This window comes from Scylla paramamosain, chromosome 31 (genome assembly GCF_035594125.1).
Source record: "Scylla paramamosain isolate STU-SP2022 chromosome 31, ASM3559412v1, whole genome shotgun sequence".
NCBI classification, from domain to species: domain Eukaryota; kingdom Metazoa; phylum Arthropoda; class Malacostraca; order Decapoda; family Portunidae; genus Scylla; species Scylla paramamosain.
The window spans coordinates 5,046,113-5,057,490 of NC_087181.1; the positions used below are offsets into that span (position 1 = coordinate 5,046,113).

The 11,378-nt window shown below is 38.9% G+C and overlaps 2 protein-coding genes across 13 annotated transcripts in view; one reads left to right on the top strand and one right to left on the bottom strand.

Annotated features, from left to right (window-relative positions):
• Nucleotides 1-11,378, top strand: part of LOC135116409 (mitochondrial inner membrane protease subunit 1-like) — a 387,804-nt gene that overhangs the window by 32,264 nt on the left and 344,162 nt on the right. For 4 of the 12 annotated variants that reach the window (XR_010276300.1, XM_064033853.1, XM_064033854.1 and 1 more), the window contains exon 1: nt 210-293. The exons of 6 other annotated variants lie outside the window; for them this stretch is intronic. Coding sequence is in view for 2 of the 6 variants with exons in the window: in XM_064033856.1 (XP_063889926.1) it covers nt 210-293 (84 nt within the window). In the remaining 4 variants the exon portion in view is untranslated. Of the gene's footprint in view, nt 1-152; nt 294-11,378 lie in introns of those variants that run through there. 2 more of the 12 variants (XM_064033856.1, XM_064033848.1) reach the window with 1 other exon arrangement.
• On the bottom strand, nt 4,543-9,476 carry LOC135116408 (uncharacterized). The gene is made up of 3 exons (XM_064033847.1): nt 7,870-9,476; nt 7,363-7,559; nt 4,543-6,599 (listed from the first exon to the last, which is right to left on the bottom strand). Exon 1 carries the CDS (start codon nt 9,142-9,144, stop codon nt 8,056-8,058), a length of 1,089 nt encoding a protein of 362 aa, XP_063889917.1. The 5' UTR covers nt 9,145-9,476; the 3' UTR covers nt 4,543-6,599; nt 7,363-7,559; nt 7,870-8,055.

Genomic DNA, 11,378 nt, shown 5'->3' on the forward strand with positions numbered 1-11,378 from the left:
CCATCCAAAATATAATTTAAACTTTAAATAAAAGAGCGTTTATGAAGGAATATAGGTCGGCATGGTCAATCTTGACAGGAATTTGGGTCAACCAAAAAAAAGGATGAATTGAAATCCCGCACGATCCTCCATTCAAAACTCGCGCCCTCTAGATCATCAGGCAAGAAGCAACAGTGTTCAATGTGATAGTGGTGAGCGGTGTAGCGTGGATGTGTGCGTCCGTCAATCTTTCGCAGCTACGCCTTTCCGTGAGGCGGCTGGAGCAGGAAATCGCCGAGCCGTGCTGCAGAGAGGTGAGTGCACTCCTGGCCAGGGTGAGGACGAGGCAGTGACGTGTGCAGTGTGCTGTGCTGTGGAATCATGGGATGCGGCGGGAGGGTCAGGCTGTCATGGCGGCAGCCTCTCGCGGTCTTGAGTACTGTATGACCAGGCCACAAAGTTTCATATCCCATATCGTAGTTTCCGGTGGTTGATATGCACGGGCGATACTACTACCATGACTGAAAATTAGGGAACTAAGATTGCCCGGTTAGCTTCTCTCTCTCTCTCTCTCTCTCTCTCTCTCTCTCTCTCTCTCTCTGGAAGCTTATTTGCGCTCACTTACCTGATGGACTGCGTTTGAATGAATGGCCACAGTGAGGGTGCAGTCACAGATAATAGTGATGATGAGCTGGGGCTCCACACAGTTCATGGAGGATAAAACACGTATTTATGGCCAGGCACCCCCACCACCCATGCTGGGGCGCCCTCCCTGTCGGCTGGGTTGTGGGCACGTGTGTGTGTGTGTGTGTGTGTGTGTGTGTGTGTGTGTGTTAGAGTTTCATTGAAGTACGAGTAAGTGTAGTGCATATATTCTGTTTGGTGCATTTTCAAATTATTTTTAGTAGTTTTAATAGGTGAATAATAAATAACTTGGATATACTATTAATGCTTTATTTATATTAGTAGTATAACAGCAGGTATTCTGAAATTTTAGCAAGTATGTGCTGCGTATAAAGCATGAAAAACAGTACAAGACACACTAGATGTGTAACACAGGGCAGAAAATAAAACCAAGGTGTTACTATGAAAGACAGCAGCATTCATAAGAGACATTTTTTTTCCCACACCTGCACAGACATTTGGCAACATCAAGGTGTTTATCAAACACTAATGCCTTACAAGACAGAACACATGGTTAGTTGCATTAAGAGATCACACAAAAGTCATCACTCTCCTATAGCATACATATATAATATACAGCAACACCAAGAGACATTGCAGTATTAAGAACATAAGAAATAAGGGAAGCTGCAAGAAGTGATCAGGCTTACACGTGGCAGTCCCTGTATGAAATGTACCTATTTCCACCTATCATCCTCATCCATAAACCTGTCTAATCTTCTCTTAAAGCTCCCTAATGTCTTAGCACTAACAACATGATTACTGAGTCTTTTCCACTCATTTACCACTCTATTTGGGAACCAATTTCTTCCTATCTCTTTCTTAAACCAAAATTTTTGAAGCTTGAACCCATTCTTTCTTGTTCTATCCTGGTTGCTGATCTTAAGAATTTTGCTTACATCCCCCTTGTTATAACTCTTATACCACTTAAAGACTTCTATCAGGTCCCCTCTTAACCCATGTCTCTCTAAAAGAATGTAAATTTAACAACTTTAATCTTGCATCGTAAGGAATACTCTTTGTCCCCTGTATCCTTTTAGTCATTCTCCTCTGTACTGATTCTAATAGACCTATATCTTTCCTGTAATGTGGGGACCAGAACTGCACAGTGTAGTCTAGATGAGGTCTGACCAGCGCCAAATATAACTTTAATTTAATAACTTCAGGCTTTCTACTTTTAACACTCCTAAAAATTAATCCAAATATTCTATTTTCCCTGTTTCTGGCCTCTGCATTGCTTTCCTAGACAGAATTCAGAGCTAACTATAACTCCTAAATATTTTTCGTACCCTGAACCTACCAGAGTTTCGTTCTTTATTGTGTACCTACTGTGTGGGTTTCCTCTACCTATGCTAAGTACTTTGTATTTGTTGATAAACTGCATTTGCCATCTGTCCATCCATTCATTCATCCTATCTAAATCTGCCTGCAAGTAGATGGCATCTGATTCTGACATAATTAATCTACCAGTCTTTGCCTTCAAATTTACTAAGATCACTACTAATTCCACTATCCAAGTCATTGATATATATTAAAAACAACAGTGGCCCTAATACTGATCCCTGTGGCATCCCACTAATTACATGACCTCACTCGGATTTAGAGCCATTTATTACAACACCTGTCGCTTAGCCATGACCTTATCCAGCCTAACACCTTCCCATCTATCCTGTGTGCCCTAACCTTTCTTAGGAGCCTCTGGTGGGGTACCTTGTCAAAAGCTTTACTAAAGTTCAGATATAAGATGTCGTAACTATCACCATTATCTACTACCTTGTACACTTTACTGTAAAACCTTAACAAGTTGGTCAGGCAAGACTTCTCCTTCGTGAAGCCGTGCTGTGACTGATTTATCATGTTATGTTTGTCTAAATGCTCCTTTATGTTCCTCGCTATTATTGACTCCAATATTTTACCCACAACTGACAGGTCTATAATTAGATGCTAAAGTTTTATCTCCTTTCTTAAAGATGGGTACTACATTAGCCTGCCTCCACATTACTGGTACCTCACCTGACTCAAGTGATTTCCTAAAGCCAGAGACTAATGGCTCACTAATAACCTCTGCATTCCTTAAGTACTCTGGCACATATTTCATCTGGTCCTGGTGTCTTGAACTTTTTAGCTTATCTATCTCCTGTTCCACTATCTCCTTAGTTATGAAAATATCTATCAGCTTCTCATTCTCATTTGCTTTAAACATCTGTTCACAATTTGGCATATCCTGCATGTTTTCCTGGGTGAAGACAGTTAAAAAAAATACTCATTCAGAATTTTAATTATCTCCTCCCCAGAACTAACCAGCACCCCATTTGCTGCCTCTAATGGACCTATAGTATCCTTATTCTTCGTCCTGTATACCTGATAAAATCTCCTGGGATCCGTCTTCACCTGGCTGGCTACACTTAATTCATAACTGCCCTTGGTAACCTCCTGACTTATAACTAATTCATTATATTGTGGCCTTAAAACTTCTTCACCTACCCTTAATCTCTTATATATACTTCTCTTCCATCCTATATAATGTTTGAACCTAGTAGTCATCCATTTAGGGTAATTTTTCTGTGATCTTATCACTCTATACGGGATGTTTGCTAACTGTCCTATATGCAGTTTGTCTACAAAATATTTATACAACTCATCTGCATTTTCTTCGCCTAATCCCCTCATTTTGGCCCCTTCCATCCTCTCTACTCCCTCATCTACTCACCTCGACCTCACCTCTCCCATTTCAGCATGACCTGACCCTCCAACATACATCTATCTCACCCTCTCTCTCTCTCCTCTGCCCCCTCTGGACACATCTTCCCTCCTCTCGTCCTACACCCTCACATCTCACCTCACCTCACTCATCCTGCCTTATCCCTCTCAACTCAGTCCCAGACCTGACCTCACCCTGCATCTATTGCCAGTCAACTCCTCTCCTAAAGTCAGGTATTTTAATAGTGTTTTTGCTTCTAAAAGTTGCTTCCCATTTTATTTTGTATCTAATTTCCCAATGGTCACTGTTACCTAGCTGTCTTCCAACCTCTATCTGCATGACTGCTTTCTCCCTGTTCGTATAATATTGTTCCCCCTTGTGGGTTCTATGACTACCTGTTTTAAAAAATTATCCTGAGTTACCTTAAGAAATTCCTCTACTTCCTTCTTACCCACCATCAGGCTCCAGTTGATATTCCTAAAATTAAAATCTCCTATCACACATACCAGACTGTACCTTCCTGCTCTATTTATTTCCTGCCACACTGAGGTGTTAATTTCCCTTGTACTGTTTGGTGGCCTGTACACTACTCCCAGTACTGCTGACTGTGATCCTTCCTTAATATCTACCCATATCGACTCTTTGAATGTTCATCAGGAGGTAACAGAGTCAACATAGCAAGGCTACACCACCTAACAGAGAACACAAAGACTTCCATATCAGAACAAATGACATAGCAACTCAATACTACATACAACAACAACAACAACAACATTAAAGTAAGGATATACAGTGGGCATATGGCAGCTAAAGATATAGTGTTAATAACATGTAGCTAACCAAAGAAAATTTCAGAGAAGAGAAGTATTTGTCACCACAAAGTAAACATGCAGAATTTAAGTAATTCTTGCATATGCTGTAACAAAGAGCACAAACCTGATGAAATGCTGCATTGCATGAGAAAAATAAGAGGACTGATATCAAATGCCATTGTAAGATATATCTAAAATTACATATATTGTGAGAAAGTACATTATGATAGATATCTTTATATATATATATATATATATATATATATATATATATATATATATATATATGAATAATGCATCATGATAAAGTGAAGAAAACATTATATGCAGGATAAAATACAGCATCCTGAGCTTGGACATGGGACATGCAGTGAGACAGTAGGACAAGAGCAGAGTAGTTTGCAAGAATACAGTGAAAATAAAAACAAAATCAATTAGAAAGAAATTTTGTGGGCATATCTGTGTGCTGTATGCAAATGAACTATTCAACTTTTCATATTTATTTCTTCCCATTTCTTACTTAAGGATATAAAATACTCCAAAAGATATAAAATACTCAAAGCTTTTGGTTAGTTGTTGAAACACATGCAAAGGCAACACAAACTTATGACTGGTAAAGAAAATACACTTTTTTTCCTCATTGGGAAGTGAAAAGGCCACGTGAAATCATAAATCTAATCTGCCTCACTGCTGCTGTCTAACTGATGGCTGGTATCTGACAAAATATCCTTGTCATTTGACATTCATGAGGCTCAAAAATCTTCTTCAGGCACAATCAGTTACATGGAAAAGATTATGAGGTAGAAGTAGTCTGATGCCATCACTGTATCTTCAAATTTAGAGTTAGGAACTGAAGTCAGTGGGGAATCCAAGTCTTAATCTTGTCAAGGAAGTGTGGTCTTGTCAAGGAAGTATGGTTCATCTAATTAATAACTAAGGTAAGGGAACTGAACAAAGACCAGTTGTGCCACAGCACCTGAAGTGCTGTCTTGTTACAGTGTGTGAATGGCACAGTTTCCATGGTGTTCTTGCATTCCTTGCAAATTTTACAAGATTTAGCAATAAACATCATCAAAATGAAGAGTAACTAAACTATTTCAATAATGAAAAGGATCTATGCACCTGATATACATGCCTATACTGCAATAAGGACAGCTTCTTGTGGCAGTAAGCCTACCATGGAATGTGTGTCTATTCTGTTCATTACTTGAAAATCCTACACATGTTGAATTTACCAGTTAGGAGCAAGTCTCATATTTTTAAGCTGATGATCATTGAAAATTAAACGTTCATCATTTAATTACATTACCCTGTATGTACTTTACTTTTCTCCTTCACAATAGTGTTACCGAGTCTCTTCAAAAGCTTCGGTGAATCATCCGAGAAATGGATCCATTTACCATTGACGGCAAACATGTCAAGATTCCAAGAGAAGAACATTGTATTCCCTCTTGGTCAGAGGAAGAAAAAAAAAGTGCAGTTACTTAAGTATCAATGTCTTAAGCCTAATGAACATGTCATCATTCTCACACTCTGCATAATATCAGTCTTTCCCAGATAAAAGGAATAACCTAAAAAATTTCCATTTCTCAGTTCTTTAATCACAAACAAAAATGCATGGCTTCCAAGTTTCAAACTTTTGTCATGTTCACTAGTATCCTTGCCTCCAATAATGGAATCAGAAACCTGGTAAAAATTAAACAAATCTTTGATGATACTCATTACATGAGATATATTGCCTTAAAGTAACTTCCTTTACAGGACTGCCAGAGTTTGTTGCTCCTGCTAACAAAATGTTTCTCAATGAGAAATGCAGTGCTTACTGTAATCCTTTTAGGACTGTGATAATATACTGCTACAGCAAGCTGCCTCCTCCTCTTCCTCCTCGTCCTCCACTGTCACACTAATCAAACCATATCATTGATGTCCAGTGAAAAATTACAACATCCTGGGAGGCAGGAAATCTGCTGCTCTTTGCATCAATTGCTGTGGTATTGTGCTGGTCTTCCTTCCAGATTGCTGGACTGTCATGGGTGGTGTGGATGGTGTCCCTGTAAATATGGAAATATGGAATATATTAGCATAACTTTGTGTCATTATTAGCATACTAGTATATGCATTTATTTTCTTGAGTAATGCTATTACCTCTGTTAGTAACAGAATAGATTAACAACTTTTCTCTTTCTATCTCACCTCTGTCATCTTACACTTTTCCCATACCCACAACAACTGTCCTCTTCAAGTAAGTGATTAACAGTAATTATAAACCTTATATACAGTCATTATTCCCACCACATCTTTTCCTTGCCAAAAACATCTTAAAATACTTGTTCACATTGCTCATCACATCAGTTAACACGCTTGACTCAGATGTGCCAGTTGTGTTTCCTTTCCTGCTGTAAGCCACTTTACCACAATTCAGTCTGTAAAAAGAAGCATTTTGGTAACTGGAAAGCAAGAATTGCACAAAATTAAGTTATACATATTGTGAAGTATTAGTATATAAAGAAATGTATGATTGTGTATGGACAAATGGTGAAAGAAGATAGGATTTGTTAGTAGTGGAGGCAGAAGTTGGTTTATTATATTCTATTTATTCATATTTATATTGATATTCATATTTATATTCATATTATTATTTATTTTTATTTATTTATGTATTTTTTTGAGAAAAAATAACCACATGATTTCTTCCCACCTCTGTTTTTAATTCAAGCTTGATCAAGTTAGATTAAAAGAGAGGAAGGAAGTGGTTCTCAAACAGAACGGTAGATGACGGGAGTAGGCTCTGTAATTAGGTTGTTTGTGCAGAGTCAGCAGAGAGCTTGAAAAGAAGATTAGACAGATTTATGGATGGGGATGATAGGTAGAAATAGGTAGATATGTTTCATACAGGGACTGCTATGTGTAGCCCTGACGGCTTCTTGCACATTCCCTTATTTTCTTATGTTCTTAGAAAATGGGTTAGATAATAGTGGGAATTATGAGATTGCTGAATGGTATCTGCTAGCAAATATGTATATACTGAAATGAAAGCTCATCATATAATGTAATATAGTACATACAGTATATAGGCTTCAATAAGGTTGTGAATGTTATTAATCAATATTTAGGATCTGTTGTTTAAAAACTATTTCATCATGAATGTCATTTAACCACATTTACCACAACTAAATTAAACATTACCAGTTATAACACAGTTGTGTAGTCACAGAAATGCTCTGTGGTATGTGCCTGAAGTTCGTTTATCTGCAGGAATTGGAGCTGCATTGTTCAGCAGATGTGTTGTGCTGCAGGTATGCTTGAGCTCAAAATTTTCAGTGTGGACAGACTGCTTGTGCTCCACACATGGTTTTCCCAAGACTTGGAGCCACTGCAATCACCTGGAATCATATTTAAGTTTTTAAATTCTTACTGAAATTCTGAAAGTATAATGAAAATATTTTCTATAAGATAAATAAATAATGAAAACTTGGTTCATATTCATATTTCAAGAACCAGTAAAGGAAAAGAATTTGCAGCCAGACAGATGCCCAGAAATAGTTTTACCCACTCATGGGCTATGTTGGGGTACACTAGGGTTGCCATATATGAACTATCAAAATTCCGGACACCTTCACTAACACCTGATTATGGTCCTGATATGATACTGGAAAACATGTAAATTAATTAAAAGAAACTCAACTTATTTACCTTTGCATATGGCTGATAATCTTGAATTCCGTTTTTCCACTTAGCTTAGTTGGTGTCTTCTAACTCTTCTTCAACCACTGCGTGTGTTGCTTGATGTGCCGATACATATTTTTCTGTAGGTCTTATATTTTTAAGTAGTTCCTTGTTGGACTTTAAAAAGTTGAGGAAGTCAACGCAAGAGGTCTCTCAGTAGTTGTACTGTACAGTCAGAATACCTTTCATTGTATCAACACTCAGCTTGTTCCTTTCCTTCGTCCACTGACTTTGCATCAGCGAAAAGACTCGCTCCACATTAGCATTGTGGGATGTTACAGCAAAAAAGAATTGTGCAATTCTGAGCAGTTCTGAGTGGCATTCAATATTCTTTGATGCTTCAAAGTATCTGGTCCATTTTTTATGTGCTGGTAATTTACTGAAGTCTTCATCATTCTTGTTCCTTTCTACAAACTGCCTCAAGTTACAAACTTGGTCAAAGCACTTTACATCATCAAGCTCTATTCCCTTGTCTATCAAGTATACAACACAAGGTTCCACATCAGTCCAGTTTGGCATTTCACTCAAGACCATCCACTTGAAACAAGAGAACTCTTCCAGTGGTTTCATCCACTTAGCTAAGTACTCTGAGCATCTGTTGTACAGGTTAACTACTTCAACACAGAACCTGTTACACTCTTCTTCTTTTCCTTCTGTGCGCTTCTGAGTAATTAGTCCTTTAACTTTTAAAGACATGAAATGCTGGTTCTTTCTTTGTGCAAGTACTTTACACACAGACTCCAAATTTGTCAGCACTTCTACAACAGAGTTACTTTCCTTTTCAATTGTTTGAACGTGTGTGTGAAATACAGCCATTAAAGAGTGCATGTGCCAGAGGTAAATCTCACTCATTTCATTTTCAAAGAATTTTTTTATTACTGTTGGTGGTTGCTCTTTTGAAAGAAAGGACTTAAGAGCAGGAAACATCTCTATCAGCCTTGTGATGCCAGGAAATAGTGACAGCCAACGACTCTTACTATGAGAGAGAAGCTTCCTGTACTCAACCTCAGCAAATTCACAATACTCCTTTAGTTTTTCAGAGCGAACTGTGTAGATATGAAAATGCTGATAAATCTTATTGATAATATTTTCAATATCAATATCCATTCTTTCTGCTCCATGATGAACACAGTTATTCAGAATATGTGCTGGGCAACCTACTCCAATCAATGACTTTTCCAACATCTTCAGATTTGCAAACACATTATTCCCTTCTTCGTTACGTTCTAATCCTCCAAACATTGTATTGCAGTTGTCACCTGTAAATGCCACACACTTTTTAGTAAGCCCATGTTTATCTAGGGTTTCTTTCACATATTTGGCAATAGTGTCTGCAGTCTCATTTGGGGTGTTCTTAACTCAATCAGTTCTGACTGTAAACCACCATTTTTCCAGTCAAAGTACTGAATAATTACAGGAAACAGCTTTAATGCATCGTGATTACTACCATCTGTAGCAATTCCACAGTGTACTACTTCATTTTCTTTTAGGCTTTTTAAGGCAACATCAACAGAATGAGGTGCAAGCACAGCTTTTATAATAGCTGCTGTCTTTGTTCGAGCACTAGAAAACTTTCTTGTCACCTCAATCAGGAAAAGTTTTTTTTTTTTTTTCAGCAAAACAGATGAACAATCCATGGATAAGAAACTACCGTGATGTTTGACAGTGTGAAATGCATAAGCAGCTTCTGCAGCACTAACATCTTCAGCTTCACTTCCTGGTTTAACAAAATAATGTGTCATCTTCATTGATGAACCCTCTTCTTGCACTGCTCTCTTATGTTTCTCAGAGCTCACATGTGACTGTAAGTCATTAATGCCTTTATGTGCCAGTGAGACAAATGTTCCTGGTTTACACACCAAACACTCGGCTTCCCACTCATCCCTGCCTTTTTTGAAGCACGGGAGTTTGTTCTGCATCTCTGCAGTGAATTTACACTTTCGTTTGGGCATCTTGACAAGAACAAGTAATAGTTGTAATGACGAGGTCACAAGGCCGCAAACAGTAATCCAAACTGACCCCTATCAGAGCTGGTGAAAGACTGGGGCGCGAGCGCGACGTCAAGTGAGGCGGCGTTGGGAAGGCTGCGAGCACCGACTTCATACAGGACTCATACACGTCAGAGTCTTGACCGAAACCAAACCAAAGCAGCTGCCACTCGGTGAACCCCTCTCTCTCTCTCTCTCTCTCTCTCTCTCTCTCTCTCTCTCTCTCATCATTTCAACGCAAGGAAATTTAATAAATGTGTTTTTTTAACAGTTAGTAATGATGGAAGGTGAAATTCCGGACATTTGAGGGATTTTCAAAAATTCCCCCGGACGCAGATTTCGTTATCTGATTTCCGGATATGTCCGGGAAAATCCGGACGTATGGCAACCCTAGGGTACGCACATATATTGACACCAGCTGCCACATCCCAGGTTTGCTTATTCATGTAATGCCAATCATACACAGTCACATACAACACGAATTAATATACACAAAGTACTTCCATCCTGCCTCAGTAAGATTGGACATTTACCTGGTGCTCTGTACTCGTATTTCACACCACATTTTACTTGAAATTATTTGAACATGCTAGATATCTTGCCATGTAAGACGTTCCTGTTATATGCAATATTACACACACCACGGTATCTTATTCATCAAGCAATAGTAGTGGCTGGCAGCATCAGCTCAGTAATTACTTGCTTCAAGACACTTGTATTTTCTGCTAATGACCAAAATATCCCCCCCACAAAAAAAAAAAAAAAAAAAACTACCGTCTGGCATCCCAGAGGAATAGATACAGGTGAGCCCATGGGAGTGTACGGCTTTTCTTGCCCCACACAGCAACAGAGGCGAGAGGCATCACAGAGCAGCATGTATGTACGAACACAGGCGTGGCCAGCATTGTGATGGGCTCGGGTTTTGTTTACATGCTTGGAGCTGTGCGTTGACGGTGCTGCCCTCTCCAGTTTCTGCCACGAACATATCAGGGATTGGGTTCCCCCCATTGGGTATCCCTCCTCCTTCCCTCCAGGATACAGCTCTCTCTTGTGCATCACAGAGCGGCATGTACAGTACAGTGTACACACAGGCGTGGGCAGCGGTGCGGTGGGCTCAGATTTTGTTTTCATGCTTCGAGCTGATCACCATGCTTGAATGCAATATTTCAAAAGGAGATGAAACAGAGTTATATAGAGTGAGGATCATATCAGCAAATGAACTATAAGTCGATAATCAACTAGTATTTTGGCAGATAGGGAAAACCTCGTTGTCAGGAAGCCGCGAGAATCTTCTAGTCTGGTGAGGTAAAAATACAAAAAAAAAAAAAAAAAAAAATCACCAGTATTCGCCCTGCCAAAAATGAAACATGTATGGCGCTCCCTTTGACTGCAGTTCAAGCTGGTGGCGGTGACATGGTGGTGGTGGTGGTGGTGGCTGGGAAGTTAACCAATTTAATTTTGTTTTAATTTCTCTGTTATTAATATCTT